At 41.8% G+C, this 17,005-nt stretch overlaps 1 protein-coding gene across 3 annotated transcripts; it reads right to left on the bottom strand.

Annotated features, from left to right (window-relative positions):
• Positions 1 to 324: 324 nt before the first annotated feature.
• LOC306779718 (uncharacterized protein) lies at positions 325 to 15,551 on the bottom strand. 3 transcript variants are annotated; one of them, XM_079271699.1, is made up of 17 exons: positions 15,417 to 15,551; positions 12,913 to 12,944; positions 9,660 to 9,689; positions 9,348 to 9,413; positions 8,732 to 8,767; positions 8,585 to 8,620; positions 8,339 to 8,380; positions 8,186 to 8,247; positions 7,977 to 8,029; positions 7,654 to 7,880; positions 7,077 to 7,336; positions 5,451 to 5,576; positions 4,019 to 4,154; positions 3,699 to 3,746; positions 2,886 to 2,957; positions 2,442 to 2,732; positions 325 to 1,576 (listed from the first exon to the last, which is right to left on the bottom strand). In XM_079271699.1, exons 1-17 carry the CDS (start codon positions 15,464 to 15,466, stop codon positions 1,548 to 1,550), a joined length of 1,596 nt encoding a protein of 531 aa, XP_079127825.1. In that variant the 5' UTR covers positions 15,467 to 15,551; the 3' UTR covers positions 325 to 1,547. The 3 variants fall into 3 exon arrangements, with proteins under 3 accessions (XP_079127825.1, XP_079127826.1, XP_079127827.1); XM_079271700.1 differs by having other exon boundaries at positions 8,732 to 8,764; XM_079271701.1 differs by lacking the exon at positions 2,886 to 2,957.
• Between the last annotated feature and the right edge of the window lie 1,454 nt (positions 15,552 to 17,005).

The following is a 17,005-nucleotide window of genomic DNA, read 5'->3' as shown; positions in this document are numbered from 1 at the left end:
AACCACAATATATCTACACCTTTAATTTATCACAACTTGACAAGCCTTTCTGGTCATTCACTACGGTCATTTACAACTACTGACTAAGTAGTGCTCTACACCACACCTGCTGCAGAAAACAACTTATTTGAGATCTATTTATTACATTTATTAATTTGAATGGCCTGTGATGTTATTGATGATTTATTGTTATTTAAGATTATGTATTGTTTGGTTCGAAGTGCTGAAGTGATATATGTATGGAAATGGGTGCAAATGAAAATGGAACCGACAGCACTGAAATTAAGTAAAAAGATTTATTCAGTCAACATTTGCTTTAATATTTACAATTACTCCACAATTCTTTGGAGAGACTCAAACATGATAGAAACAACTGCAAAAAAGAACAGACTCTATTTTTGGTGGTATGTTGTTTAAGGAAGTAACCCCATTCTCTGAATGTAAACATTACTGCATCACATCAGCATGGAAGACCCTAAAATATTCAACAATCCAGATGCCTTTCCTGCAGCTTTTACCAAATAGTGTTGAGATGTCTGGAAACAGCGTCATTTGAAAATAGGCAAAAGAGAAATAAAGCTTTGACTAATGTAGGGATGCTGAGAAAAATTTGCTGAAATGTTTCCACAGGCAGCTGACGGTATAGCTTGTTTTTGTGAAACAAGCCTTAAAAACATGACTCGTACAGCTACGAATGTTGCCAGGCTGTAGAACACAGGTAGAAAAGTTGAATTAAACTGTGCATCCAAATGCTTGTGATAATTTTTTTAAACATTTATACTTAAGATGTGTGTTCCAGTCACAGCACAGTAATTGATTCATAATTCAAGTTAAAATAAACATGATTAAGGGCGTCTTGCAACTCCATTTCGTACAAGTTCAGAGTTTTCAAATACAAACAAGACATACGTAAACACAACAAAAACGACTTTAAAAAAATAGATCACAGGTTTGAAATAGTTGGTAAAAAAAAGATATGTACAGGACGAATATAAAAACGTATGAACACACAAAATAGCTACGTACTTCAGTCCGTCACGCTGTGGACAGTCACATGCACATGCCTGTGAACTCCCACAAACAAAAGTGAAACGATTAGATACACCGTTTGGATTTTTCTAGTGTTTTTTGCAGTTTCAACACTGCATCACCTACATATAAATGTTTCTGGCTACATAATTAGCTACTATATACCTCAATGCCCTCGACCTCTTTTGGTCATTTTTTAAACGACTAATGCTGAGCATCAAATTCTGTCTATACAAGGGAAGCTTTAGCTGCAGCTTTTCGATTCTGTATTACAGAATCAAAGGACTACATTTTCAACAAAATAAGGGAAAATGCCCATCGAAGTTAAGAAAGTGTCCCTTTTCATGTAATGCGGCAATACAAAAACCCATCAATCAGTTTAATTTCCAGAAAATATTCAAAAGAGAAACACAAACTTGGAAGAACTAATGTTTTGTCTGCTTTGTTGTATTCCTGAGGTTTTTCTTCCTGATGATGGAGCAACAAAAATTCAACAGTCCATTTGAGGCAAATCGCTTTCACTTAGCTGCTCTATTGTTCACCATGTCTGAAAAAAAACAAAAACAACAAACATTAACACACAATTAAAGTGCCATGAGTTATGAAAGTGGGCGGGGCTAAAATGCAGAGGGTGAGGATAACAGACACCAATGAATCAGGAACTCTTTGCTGAGTGCAATGATGACTTCCAACAATGTTTTGGGCAGATTGCACAATGTGTGCTGAAGATCTGTTTTATGGCAACAAAAAAAACTTGCTTTTTCACTGCTACACCAACAGCGTTGCATGCAAACTCAAGATTTTGACAACCTTTCATCACATTACAGGATAACTAAGAGGATTTTTTTGTACGTCTCCACATTTTACATCTGCCAAATTGCATACATGTAGACGAAACCTCAATGAGGGGCTTGAATTTATCAACGTTGTAGCACTTGAGCCATTTTCCCACATCCAAACTCGAGACCCTTAAGTGTCTGCGCTATGTGATCCTGAATCATTCCTGCCGACACACGATGGATGTAGCAGTGCAGTGCCCAGGATTTACTAAGAGGTGATGAAACGTGTCAAGGCTTCGCTCCCCCTGCAGAGAGAGTAGCCCTGACGTGCGGCGTAAAGACGTCTATACCGCCGAGTCGAATGTTACGATTGTGTCACACACCACATCACGACACCACTGCACGAGAGCCGTACAGGCAGTAACGTCGCGGAGGTACTGAAAACTGAACCTGGACTAATGGGAAGGACTGTGAACTGACAACTTTACTTAAAACACTTTATATGTCATGTCGTGACACGTGTATCGCGATACATATCGTACCGTGAGGTGCTTGTCAATACACAGCCCTAGTGTTTATGGTTATCCATCATGATTACATCTATTGTTAATATGCATGTCTGCAGTTAATTACCTTTCAGTGTTTGATGGACCTCAGTTGGCAAGTCATCCAGTTCCTCCAAACTTTTCCCCAGCTGGTACGCCGTGGCCTCTCCCGGCCGCCTTCTGCTCTTCCACACCACCAGCATCTTCAGCTTCTGCATGGTCACATCTTTCTCTGCTGCCTGGATGTCATCAAGCTCGCTGGAGTTCAAGTCTAAAAAGATGGCCACCTGCTTCCACTCCTTCCCGAGCCGCTTGGCCAATTGCAGTAGCTGCTTCTCTGACATGTCCTGATCCAGAGTCATCCCTGTTTTCACTCCATCTAGAAAAGGACGCACAACACGTAGAGGTGCTTTATTTCAGAATAGTTTTAGAGAGACAGGTGCATCTGGGTTTCTTTTGACTTGGGGCAAAACTAAGTGTGTGCTTGAAGTTCTTCTCAAATCAGTAATTCGCAAAAGACTAGAAAAGTCACCTGACTCGTCCTGAAACCGAGGCCTTTTACAGGCCGTCTCTTCCTCTGAGGGGCTGCTGCTCCTCTGTCTGCCTATTGTAAGAAATTTGAGCAAAAAACTGTAGTTAGTAGATATAATAAAAGTGTTTAATAATTCATAATTCATAATTAGTCATAATCATAAGGGTTTTGGGAATGCATAATTAAGATAAACATAAAGTGATGTAGGAATAGTAGCTAAAAGACATGAAGCTTCTGCCAAGTTGCAGAAGTTTAACCTTCATACTGAAGGATTATTATAGACGGGATTAAACAATAACTGACAATCATTGAATGTGTTAGCTGCTCAGGAGAGAGAGAGATGTGAAGACAGGCGTTTACTGAGGTGTGAGAGTAGGTAGGTAGCCAATAGAAATTGAGATAGACGGAAGGGAGGAGTCGCGAACGAATATGTGGGCGGGTTAGAAAGTGTTTTTCTGCCTCTTTCTAGTGTGTGGATCTGCGGGACGGCTGTGTCCTGGGACCAGAGGTAGTTTTTTCCAAAGTGGGTTAATATTGTAATATTTCGTAGGAGTATGTACTCCAATGTTTAACTGTAATCGTACTTGCATCAGTGGAATTAAATTCCTTATAATTGTAAACCAGTCTTGGTAGATTTCTTATTGGAGCGTGTCGACTGCACAAAGCAGCCGCGTGCTCCGGCTTTCTCTCTGTGGGGTTGAGATTCAGCCTCGACACTATGAGAAAGATATATGGTGTGAGTCAACCTGTAAAAGCTGAAAGCATGTTGTGATGACAAATCAAATCGAAAAACAAGAAAAACAAAAGGCTTACTGCTCGTCCTTTTCCTTGGCTTCTTTTCTGTGTTGTCCACACAGTCACCTAGTAGTGTCGAGTAGAAAGACAAAGATCACCACTCTGGAGTAGAAACCAAAGTACACTCAAACTTGATAGCACAAAAACATGTGGAGAAACCGTTTGGTTTCTTTGCAGAAAAAAAATCTGCAAATGTTTCTTGTTACTATCAGCTGTCCGATAAACAGAAATATGTGTGAAAAGGTGTCGACATCTGATTTGAACTTCCAACTCCTAGATCTGTTTTTTCACCTGCAAATCAAGAGACATGTTCAGTGTGAGACTAAATGCAGTGGTACCTTCTCTGATGGTGCCGGACCATACGGTCTCCTCAGTGTTAGTCTCTATGAGAGACAATTTAAAGGGAGGAGGCTGCTCAAAGAAAGCTTCAAAGTAGCCTTTCATCTTGGTCACCGCAAGGGTGAATTTCAAATCCTGCACAGAGACACATAAATAGATATATCATTAAAGTTACTGTACAGAACTTTTAAATGGTCTCAATGTACATCAGCAAGAAGATTGGCTATTTCTATATAGTTCTTCTTGATGCTTGTCATCGGTGCCACCAGTCCGGATTCCGCGTGAAATCATGTACGTTCACCAGAAACTCCTTCAGCTCAGACTCCAACACTGAAAACATGCTGCTGGAGGCCGTAGTGCTGGGCCCGCTGGATGGAAGGCAGGCACGGGAGAACTAGAACCATGACGGCGCATTCAAATTCTCTTTTTCTACAGGTAATCTGGAGCTTTGTTTTGTCCACAGGGACAGCCAAATTCAACACAACAAGAATGATCCTCGTAGTAGCTTTAATCATAATTTAAAGGGACAGTGTGTAAGATTTGGTGGCATGAACTGGTGTGTTGCAGATTGCAACCAACTAAATACCTGTCTGCTTACCCCTCCCCTGTTCTCCCTAGAGAACTACGGTGGCCTTCAGGTTTGGAGAGTTATCTTTATCATTTTAATACAACTAGAAGATACTATTATCAATACTCTGCTTGTCTACATGACTAGATCATTGCTTTTAAAAAAAATACATAGAATTTTAAAAACAAATAAATTCAGAACAGCATTAGAATTTATATTTAAAATATATCAAATATTGTTTCTAGAGCAGCAACAGTTATGTTTATAACAACAAAGTCAACATGTAAAATCATTAATATCTCACTGGAAACAAATGTAAAATGTTGACAAAATAAATTACACTTCCGAGTGAAGTTCATAAAGAATGAAGAACCTCCTGTCTTCTGTCCTCTTGGCTGCTTTGTCTTAGCGAGCCGAAAGGTTTACCCCCAAATAAAATAAAACAGTTGCTGACAGTCCAATGTGATCCCTTAGTCGAGTTAAAAATATATTTGTGAGTATTATATGACTTACGATACTATAACATACTATACTATGATTGTTTTTATTTGACCTACTACTGTATGACTTACAATACTGACTTTTGATATGACTTACTATACATACTATGACTTTTTTATAGAATATTAAACTACGATTTTATTTCATACTATACTCTGCCTTTTTATGACTCACTACACTGACTTTTATGACACCATACAATGACTTTTTGAGTATAATTCATTTGCCGAAGAAAGCGACAACCTGAACTGATTTTTTTAATTTTCTTTAGAATCATGAATTGTTGGCCTTTATAATCGTGTGGCGGGAATCTGACATTGTGACCGCCCTACACACACACACGTACAAACCAAGAGACACACCTGAGGTTTGATCTCGCCCTCTGGCTCGCACAGGAGACGATACGTCCCCTCATCCAGTTTACATGTGGGAGGCTTCTCTATCCGACTGTAGCGATTCTTGTAGCCCCGCACCTGTTTGCCAATATCCTGGTTTACAAAAGGGACAGCAGGAAGAAAGAGGCAGAAGACAAGTCACACCTTTGTAGTGTCATGAGCACGCTGAACGGTGGTTACCTTCGTTGAAATACACTGTCCATAGTCAGAGTGGAAAACCTCAGGAGAAAAAGACACTCACAGTTCAGCCCTGGTCTGTGTGCATGCTCATGGAAAACAATTGCTATATTTTACACAACTGTCATTTGTGCCTTATAATAAATTAAGTATGATCACCACCTGCACCCTCCCAAACACACAACCACAAACCCACCTCCAGAGTTTCCTCAGCGGTATAGTGTAAGAAAATGACAAATAAATGATGATAATATCGTCGTGTAGCTGTCAGAATTATGTGGTGCACTTCCAGTAATACAGCACACACACCAGTGGCATCGATACCTTTCCAATACATACCACTGACATTTTTTATCTGGAAATATCTGCAAAATATATCAGGTGTTTTTTTCAGATTGTCAATGATCAGCCAGATGCTGAAACTACTGCTTTTCAATAATATAATATTGTATATCGTAGTATTTTTTCATTGCCGTATGCTGCATAACCTCATCCAGAATCTGGACATTTGGTGCATATTCTATAACTTTTCATAGCATCAGAGCCATTGCAGTTATAAAACTAAACAAGAAGTGAAAGTTAGGTTTTGCTTTGACTGTGTTCTCCTTTTCCCACTCATAATTGACGGCATTTTGCTGGAGTTTTATACATTGAGCAGTTGTCATGATTAAAAGTCACGATTGATTTCGGGAGACTCAGACAATGGTTTCATGAATGGAATATTTCTTTGTGTTGTTTTTCTTCGGGTCGGTCTGTATTTCCTACCTTTGGGCTCTTGCACGGCAAGGAAAAAATTCCAAAATGAAAACACTAAATATGCAGTCATGAACAGGTTGTTTTTCTGACAAACACAACGTGGCTCACTTCAAGTCTTAAAAGGTGGATCTTTAACAGATTTTATTTCAATACGAGTAAGAAATTGTAATTCAGTGTGAAATATATTACCGTCGTAAAAAGCTTGGCATAAGATTCATAAAAGCATTTAATAAAAGTGTGTGTGTGTGTGTGTATTCACACATTGAGATCAACCTTGTGTGCACTTTATCCAGCACTGTAACTGCAGTATTTCATAACCTTACAGGAAAAGATACAGAAACGTCACCGAGTGGAATGATGGCAACTCTCCACGTTAACCAAGACCTTTTTTTCAATCATGACTCTGACATGTAGAATTCCCCAACATGGATTAAAATGCCTGTTTGAAAGTGGAATCCTGCAACCACAGGACATTTCGGAGAATTTGAACACATTTCCAAAACAGCTGTCATGTTTCTATCAGTTTTTAAAATGCACGTAAAGACCAATGACAGCCTCGACAGTGCTGCACTCGTCAAGTAAGGAGAAGGAAAACTGCCAATCATCTGTTGTGGAGAAGAGATTAATTCAGAGCCACATGCAGTATTCAACAACGCTCACCTTGATGTCAGATGAGCTGTTGGTGGCCAGGTAGATGTGGAAGCTGTAGTTGTTGTTGTTGTTGTCACTGCACAGCTGCTTGTAGACCAGGACCACGCCGTGGTGCTCTACAGATTGGCTCGTCTGAATGATGGGACCCACGGGTGAAAGGGACGTCACATTCCACTTAACGTGGCTACCCGAGTGGTCCACTGTCGGCTCGATGAGCGGACGGTCGGCCTTTATGTGCAGCACACTGAATGTCATCTCATTATCTGGATCTGTGTGACGATAATAAGGAAAAAGAAGATTTTATGTGTCGCCTAGAGCAGCTTTAAATCAGTCATAAAAGATTATGATATGCACTCAAATGAACTATGTTGTGTAAAAGATTTTAAGATGGGTCATAATTAATCAAGAATCGCACCTTTGCTTTGAAGAGAACCTCCAGACAACATCTTTAATGGTAATATTGAATGTTCATAACGTTTTCTTAAGGGCCACGGACTCCCCGCAGGAGGAGGAGACCATAATTATGAATTATATATTGAACACAGGAGACATGCAGGAGCGTGACAGCCCTGATATTCATTCTCACCGGCAAGGCAGATGGAGTGAGGGAACTGAATGGACGTGAGGACAGAAGCGTCCTTATTGACCGTGTCCACGTTAAAGATGGGTCCAGCAAATTTCCAGGAGTCCCGGAGGAAGGCACCGAACTTTGACCAGGACAAGACAGAGTACCGCACTAGGACCCGCTCCGATGCTTCAAACACCAGGCCAGTGACTGAACACTGGTATGTGCCCTCCCCTTCAAGCTGCACCCTAAAAACAAACACAGAGTCAGTGACGCTGTGCATATAGCATCAATATAAATGTGCAGAGACCAGATGAGTGTCAGAGACGCACTGTCGTACTCACTGTAATCGTCCCTTAGAGATCCTCCTGGGGGTAACAAGCTCATTGCTGTGGCTCTGTTAAACAAACCAACACAGTTTGTCTCTTTGTTTGGACAATTATAAAATCATGGTAAATAAATCCGAAGGAAGTAAAGTACGATCAAGTATAATTACAAATAAAATACAGAGTATACCGGTAAATACATTTTTTCCAATGGTTTCTGAGCTCACCTGCTGGATGGCTTTGCATTTTTCACAGCATATTATGAACTGCCTCTCATTTGTCAGGACGTCTGAGAAAAGAAACGTGACGTTATTTACAGGATATGTCACACAATCTCCAGAACATTCGTTGTGCTGAAACATGCGTTATGATCGGCTTACCCTTCCCATTGGAAAGATCTGCTTTGCATCCAGAGACTGAATCTAGAGGGTGAAATAATAGTAATGAGTCCGATTTCATCATATGAAAATCAAAATGTCAAGTGCTGCAAGCTTGTGTTGAACCTCTGGCCGACACTTTTTCGAGTTGTGAGCGCTGGCCTGGCCATTGGGATGTGAGACAGTTTTATAAAGCAGACCTGTTGCTTAGTCTGACGAGGAAGATCTGAATATTTTGTCGTGTCGCACCCTTTTTAGACCCCTCTGCATCAGCCTCTTCATTTTCTGCAAAGATCACAAAGGAGATAAAAATGTATCCCCATTCACTCGTTATCTTGTCAAATCCTTGGGTGACAAACATTTCTCAAGGATTGATTATACGGTGTTGGTTCTTACCTTCCTCTCCTCCATCCTTCTCAGCACAGCCTTCTGCTGGAAGTCAAAATACGGGACAGAAGGTTGAGAAACAGGGAAATGAAAGGAATATGATCAGGCACACATACATACTCATAAAGACTACATGCATGCATATTGCCATGAATTAGGGAGCAAACTCACGTGCACACATAAACATATGGAACAGATGTAAAATGATTGTAATGTGATGTAAATATGAATGTTTTATTTAATTATGTCACATCTTTTTGAAGCAGAGAAGCCTAACCAGGGACAGGAGTCACAAATTAGCCATGGCTTGAAATCCTACACGCAACACATTTGTACCATGTTATTGTCGGCTGTTACTATGTTTTTCCCATCATCCCGCACAAAAAAACGTGTAAATACATTTAAAAAATGATTTGACATTTTGAAAAATAGGCTTATTCACTTTCTTGCTGAGATGGATGTGAAGACCAGCACTCTAATGTCTGTCTGGTGAATATGAAGTTACCACCTGAGCAGGGATAGCTGTCTCCTGGCTGCAGTTTCATATTTAACATACAGACATGAGAGTGACATAAGTGATTGAGCAAAAACCTTCTGTTAAGGTCGTTCAAAGTGAGTCTCTCACCAGAATCCTCCTCCTCCTCTTCATCTTCCTCCTCCGAGCTCTCTTCAGCGGATGTCCCGTTGTTTTCTGCTTGATGAATCAAGTTGTAAAAGACATAACAATGAGCTGAGAATTTTACACTGAATTTCCAATGTATGCTCGATTCATGCCGCAAAGGTTAAATGTGAGGAGAGAAAAAAAACACTTGTACCGTATATAAAAAAAAGGAATGAAATGTCAGATGAAATGAGGTTTTCTGCAGATGGACATGTTTTGGTATGAGTTGTGGGAAAAACAAGTGAGTTAACCTGTTGGTGTGAGATGTGTGCTTACCTGAGCTGCTGTCACTTTCTGTCAGGTTATCTGTAACAGATTAGTAATTGTTTTGAGGTTAGTGCTGTTTGGTCTGTAAAAGCTGATGCAATGATGTCAAAATGTGATGAAAAGTCATTGTATATCCCATCTTATCAGTGATTACGATTACTACATCATTCTCAAAATGTCTTGTTAACCATATCGTCATCACCACTTTTAATGTTTTGCTAGCATCATGAACATCCTCATCATTCTGTCGTTATTACATTGCTCAGCAGTAAAGTGTCTCGTGTCAATTTCACCGGAACAGGAACCATAACTCTGCAGTAAAAACAGAAACAAACAACACCCAATAGTATGTAAAGCCACTAGTCATATTCTTCGATCTAATATAGTACTGTAAAACTGTTTTATAAATACATTCTGCATCTTTACCGTCTCACGCAGAGGAAACCTCGGGTGCAGCTACATGCCCTGTTGCTAAACGCAACACTCACAACATATAAACCGTCCTTACATGAAGGAGATAATAATCGACAGACATAGGTAGATTGAAGTGTGAGAAATGTGTAAAGCGTTTTACATTTTGTCACTGGGGCTCTTCTTTTAACAGGCGCGGCCCCAGTGACAGACCTCTACTTGCAGTTTACGTCTCTGTTTGTGCAATGTGTGTTTTTTCATCCATATTACTCATCAAAAAAGCCCTCAGCATGTCTGACTTACACCCCCTGCTTTTACGTAGCCATCATTCCTTAGCAGCGGAACGCTGGCACCCTGTGAAGAAGCCAGTGGTAAGTGCCATACATTAACATTCTGGCACATTTATACAGATGGGTCCAGAGGAGCTGCTGCTTCTTCTCTTCCCAGCAGCAGTGACTGTCCATGGACCGGGCCATCTGGCTGAGTGCCTGGCTGGCTAATGGATGGAGCCCATCCTCTCTGGCCCACAGAGTTTTATCTTAGACTAACAAGCAGATGCTGCCAGCACTGCTCCACTCACAACACCTCCCTCATCAATCTCTCTCTCCTCCGCTAAGCCCGATCTGTCTGCTTCACCTCTCTCTGCACTCTCCCGCCTCCATCGCTCTCTGCTTGTCCTCATATGCCTCCTATGGCCAATCTCTTTCTCTGCTGCTGCTGTCTCATCTGAACCAGCAGGCATCCCTCTTCACTCTGGCATGGCCGCTTCCCTTCATCAGACTGACAAACAAGGTGGAGATAAAACACCCGCAGAGATACACATGCATGTCCAAACACACAAACACACACCCACACACTTGTTTACAGCCTCAAAGGTTTGGATAGTTTCATGGGTATTGCCTGCCATCTGCTGGTCTCAACAAAATATTAAAATAGCACAACCAAGGGCATAAAAAGGTGCGTGTGTGATTCACACAATTAAGTTAAATTCAGTAAGACACAGAGGGCCATCGACATCATACTAAGCACCACATGCATGTCTTGGCTCGTGTTAACTTAGATAAAAATGATGTAAGTTTTAAAAATCGAGCACTCATATTGGATCGGTAATATGTATTGAGCTGGTGTGTTATAAACGGTATCAAGAGAGAAAAAGTTACATCACTGCATTCCTAATCATCACCAGTTGTATGACAATCTAGTATTACCAGGTCGATTTTATCCAATTGAATTTGAATATTCTTTTTGAGGCCTGAAGAGACGAAAACTTGATAAATTTGGTAACAAAAGGCAAAAAAAAGGCAAACGTCAGTGATAAGGAAAACATTTTGTGTATTGGTGTGCAGTATTAAAAATAGCAAATGCAAAACTAGGGACACAAGTGATCATATATGACTGCGCATAAGTCCTGCTGCCCTTTAAGGCAAATTATATTGAAATCAGGGAGGCCAAACTGTCAGACGAGAGAAAGGTGGGAAGGGTTAAAGAAAAGAAGGACAACAAAAAGCAGTGCTGAATAATAGTTGGGGATGCAGAAGCCAGAGGACAGACATAGCTGTAAACAAAACATGAAGCCCTACGTGTGCTGTGTGACAAAGTGAAGTGAGATAGAGAAGAGTGAGAGGGAGCAGGGGCGGACTGGCCATCGGGGATACCGGGGGAATCCCCGGTAGGCCGACGGGGTTTGGGCCGGTCTCTGACATCGCCGGCCCCGACTATATTATATGCTTCACAGAACACGTTCAATTGACTCTAATACCGAAAGTCAATAATCAGTGAAAACTGCATCAACAGTATAAACTGACATTATACTACTCCTCGCGATCCGAGGATGCCATAGCACGGCTGGACACTACGGTGCTTTTAAAAACTTTTCTCCATAACCGCGGTCTGCGCCGTGCGCTCGTGCCGGGCGGCGGTCGGGGCGGGGCCGCGGAGGTGCGAATGGCCGCCGTAGACCGGTGAAATACAGGGGCGGCTTTACTGTCACGGCGTCCATGAATCGAGAAGGACTTCTTACTGGAACTGAAACGATGTACTGGGATTCAATTCTTTGTCAACAAAGAATTTGGTAAGTGACAAACTGCGTTTGTTTTTTTACATCTGCAGTAACGTTTTTATGAATAATATTTGATGGCTCGTGCTCTTGTGTGGTGGATCCGCTGCAGGTCTGCTGGATTGATGTGCTTTGTTGTCATATGAATATATGTGACTGGTTCTTATGACTTTGTGGCTGTCATTGTGTTAATTACGTTGATTTGACTATGCGAGTTACAAAGCGAGCTCAAACGTCTGGCACGACAGTGGGATAGGCTGAAGGCATCAGTATTTGAGGAGTACACAACCAAGACAACAGAAGCCGGCCGGAGGGATGCTGAAGATGAGGCTGAAGAGGCAGAGATGGTTTACAAAAAGTGCTCATCTTGCAAGGACTGTCCAATCTGTTGCTACCGAGTTCTGAAGCAGTACAACCTCCTGACAGATGCATACCACATCATAGGCCTTGCATACAGGTTCCTGATGACCCTCTCTGTCACACAGGTAGCATGCGAGCGAAGCTTTTCGACGCTGAAATATATCAAAAACAGGCTCAGGAGCTCGCTCTCTCAACAGCACCTGGAGGCTTTTATGTTGATGGCTACTCAGACAGATGTTTTGCAGATGCTGGACAGTGAGAAAATCATAGACGGTGTTGCAGAAAAGAGTGAGCTGCTGCAAAAACCGTGCATTGAGTGGGCAGCGCGCCGTGTATTGAGTGGGCCGGTCTGACAGTAACTCCCGGGCCACTTTTTCCCCCCAGTCCGCCCCTGAGAGGGAGGGAGGGAAAGAATGAAAATGGGTCGATGTTTACCTTTGTTTTCAAGTGCAGGGATATCTCCGTCTCTGTGGGGCACAGGAGATAACAGTCAGACCACTTCAAATTACACTCATGACAGGGAGGTGTGATGACAAGTACGGGACGGTTTAGAGGTTGAAAGTGCTTTGCAGGCTCTTGTAGTTCACCACTTCTGCTTTCGAATAGGAACACAGGCAGTCGAATGCGTTAGAAAAACAGGAAATGTGTACAGATGGCCTGCATCTCACTTTTTCACACATCTGACACCAACCCATCCTGTTGAATGCACCTTTCCACCCAAACCCAAGGGCAGTGTAAATAGCACAGGAAGCCAGGCATGGAAAGATACTGGCGGGGTTCATTTGCCATTAAACTAAACTGGTTTGGACACCTTTTCATATTTCATAACTCAGACACAACAAAGGGGGTTGGACGATTTATATTCAATGTATTCCTTTGTGTAATACCAGTGGTGTCATATTGTGATGATAGGATCATATGGTGTTCAATAATTAAAAAAATATTGTAATTAAATCTAACAAAATCAGTAATTGAAAGTTTTGTTATGCACACGTGAAAGTAAAGCATGTAAAGCAAAACTTGACACATTTTATTGCATGCAATTTTGCAAACATCTGCCATATCTGTATTCAAAAATCGTATTAACAACGTGACATTAAATGGATTTGTACCCGTACAGCGCTTTTCTAGTCCCATGACCACTCAAAGCGCTTCAACACGACTTTCAACCACATCGCCCAGCCCTGCACAGCAGACATCAATACCAGTTCCTCCTGAATATTTAGCTCTCTAAATATTTTGACATGAGCTCGACTATCCAGGAAGGTACATGTCAAACAAACAGTGAGCCAAGTCCAAGTGCAATGGTTCAGATGGTGTTTCTGAACTGGTGCAACCTGTTGACGCAGTCTGAGCGTCAACAAGACGCAACACGCCCGAGATCCGCCGGTGGGGAAAAGACAGAAAGCCAACCCCACAAGAACAACGAGTTCACCACCAGCAGGTTTAAAAAAAGTAGGTCATATATTGGGTGACCATAAGTAAAATGATGCATCAAGAGATCAGGGTTATTAACGCTGACCAAATTGTGGTCTTTTATTTGCCGTCTGTTAATCCTGATAAGGCCCAGTGGTTTCCTTTGTTGTTAAACATCTGTCCAGGAAAGACTGCCCAATAGTCAGTCGCACCTCAACAACACAGAGGCACATTAGTTGCCATGGCAATATCGCTTCCTCTGAGCAAAGTTTGCATTTTCGTAATTCAAATGTTTACAGACACTGAACAAACCGGCTGCATGGCTTTCTCCGCTCTCACTTGTTTCTATCTTCCTCCCACAACATATGACAACAGAATCCTGCGTGAGGGGCGTCGGCCTGTGTCTGGACGAAAGATAAAAGGCACAACCGTTACAACCTCCCATAAACACAATGAAAAGAGACAAACGTAGATAAACGAGCATCAGTTGGCACGCATCTCTTCCACAGGAGTACAAAAAGAAACTCTTTAATCATTAACATTAATATTACACCTCACTGCTTTCAATATGTTTATAGTGGGTCATAAACCACAAACAAACTAATTCTGTGTTGCTTCTTCCCAAATAAAGTTTCCTTTAAATTAAACTTACATGTCTCTCGTGGACATTGGATTCATATTTTTTTCTCAATAAAGGTTGTATTTCAAAGTGTATAAAACGCTGCATGGTATTGTTTACTCGGGGACTTTCCAGCCCTCCTCAGCAGGCCAGTGATACCATGGCGATGAGTCATCTGGATCACCTCACCTGTCTGTGGTTCACAATACAACTGTTAGTAAATATTGTACAACTATTAAAGAGCTTGGTATGAATCATTTTTAAATAACGATGTATTTCAAATAGCACAGCATGTTAGTAAAACACATGTGTGTCCCATGGCGCCTGTCTTCCATCGCATCATCAACCATAATTAAAAACTGTAAGCAGGAAGCCATATTTGCGTGCTTGTTGGTAGGCCACTGTATGATGAGGTTACATTGACATGAAACACATATGGTTATGTATCTCTCCTATAATATTCCTATCGTCATTTCTGAGTTTATCAACCTTTAGTAAATAACTTGATCAAATAATCGCTTTACATCTGCATGTTTCGTTCGCTCCAGACAGCATATGTTACATTGTTGTCAGTGAGTCATCTCAGTGTAACAACACAGCAGCGTAGAGACACCAACAAAGGGATCCCGTCTGTCCGGCTGCTTCCTCTTTGTATCTTGCGTTAAATTGTGCGTATTTATAACGAAGACGCAATCATTTCAGATGCGTTTCTTTTGAATAAAATGCACAACGAGATGAGCACCGACTGCAACAAAAGACAACACTTCCTGTGTTGACACGACGCGATTTTTCGCGCTGCGTCCTCTGCAGGCTTTATGTTGTCTGAGCTGCACACGATGAAACACCAACACTGATGTACAGTTACAGCCAGTGGTCAACACGTGTCCGTTCAGCAACAACTTACCCGTCCTCCAGGTGACAAGCCGCTCCGCAGCTCGCCATCTCTGCCACCATCCTCTCTCTGTTGTAACCAAACTCCCGTTACACTTTCTGCCCTTCCACCGCGTGCAGCGGCTGCGCATTCAGGCTCCTGAAAGGCAACGTGATCCTATCGTCGACTATCAAGGGTCCCGGTAAAGCCGATATGCGGTAATTGGCGCAATAATGATCATCGGAACCCTTGTGGCTAAAGTATTCACATTACTTGTCACTTTGGGTGCAGCAAAACAAAACATATGCTGTACGTTTAACCGGAAAAGGCGCTCAAAGTTTCCTAAAATCTAAAAAAAAAATAAAACAGCTGTTTTGCAGAGCAGATGTGGATGTGTTGTTTCCTCTCGCAAACACTGCGCATGTGTGCAAACAATTGGCTAAAAAAAAAACAGATCTTCACATCATGTTCAACTTTGCGCTGTTCACAACAGGCGTTGCAGCTTTTCGGATCAGCGGCACTGCGCAGTTACAGCGCAGTGCATAAACGGACGTAAACGGTGGGCGGGGTGGCAGCATCCCGCCCTCAGCACGGGCTTTGTAATGTCGCGATGATGATTTACATCCGGGTTTTTACCACTTCTTTCAGATATCAGAGCTAGAATGAAATAGGTGGTGTGTATAAGATAAGATGATGTGTACTATTACAAATGATACAAGACTGAAATCAGCTGAATGTCTGGCCATGTTGTTTGTGGAATGATAAAGGAGAATACTCTTCTCAGAATATTTAATTCATATTTTAGATCCCATACATCATCCCTTTTTTGCATTAGACCTACTTCACACACTCAAATGTTCATCCTTAAAGCAATTACATCCCAGTAAAGAACAGAAAAAAGGAAGAGAGTTGGAAAATAAGTTATTTTGTCATCCCAGCATTGCAAATATAAGCTGTCTACAGTCATCTCAGACATATTTGTAAGTTGCACATTTTCTCCCACACATAAAAAGAGCAGGCAGTCCACAGTGCAACTAGGTCACTTTGAGCGGGAAAACATGCACATCAGTTACAGAGCTGCATTACACAGAAGACACCAGCAGATGTCACATCAGACAACAAAACAAGTACAGATCAGCAGCAAAACCATGCCTCCCCAAAAAATATCCTTGCACTGGAGGACAAATCCAAACTAGATTCACGTGGCCTATTTGACACGAGGACTGAGCAGGATGTCGACACAGTATAAAGTTAAATTGAAAGGAATTAAGGTGTCCATCTGTGGCATAAGCTCACTATCCATCAGAGAGAGACAGAAAGGTATATAGAGCTTTCTGTCAGCGTCTGAGATGTCCAGTGGGAGGAATGAGTGAAGGACTTTCATCTGATCTTCCAATCATTGATCTTTTCCTTTTCCCCTCTCTCCGTTCGCCGGTCCAGCTTTCACAAATGGATATGTTTTCAGCAGGGAGGGGGAGAGAGAGAGAGACACCGCAGACTAACAGGGACATTATCCAGGCCTCAAAGTCTAAAGGGAGAGATCAGGAGAGCTCCTCAGTGGAAAAGGAGACAGGACCACATCAGACTCAGAGAGCAGACGATACCTCAGGAACTTAGAGGAG

This window comes from Melanostigma gelatinosum, assembly GCF_949748355.1.
Source record: "Melanostigma gelatinosum genome assembly, chromosome: 7".
Classification (NCBI taxonomy): domain Eukaryota; kingdom Metazoa; phylum Chordata; class Actinopteri; order Perciformes; family Zoarcidae; genus Melanostigma; species Melanostigma gelatinosum.
Note: the sequence above shows the minus strand (reverse complement) of the source record. Positions and strands in the feature narration are given on the sequence as shown.

What these genes read in the sequence shown, in the direction of transcription:
- LOC306779718 (XM_079271699.1), bottom strand. Translation starts at nt 15,466, where the DNA reads ATGGTGGCAGAGATGGCGAGCTGCGGAGCGGCTTGTCACCTGGAGGAC. An exon ending in AGGGCGAGATCAAACCTCAG is followed by an intron (nt 4,155 to 5,450) that starts GTGTGTCTCTTG and finishes GTCTCTGTGCAG; the next exon opens with GATTTGAAATTCACCCTTGC. An exon ending in TCGGTTTCAGGACGAGTCAG is followed by an intron (nt 2,733 to 2,885) that starts GTGACTTTTCTA and finishes GTCCTTTTCTAG; the next exon opens with ATGGAGTGAAAACAGGGATG.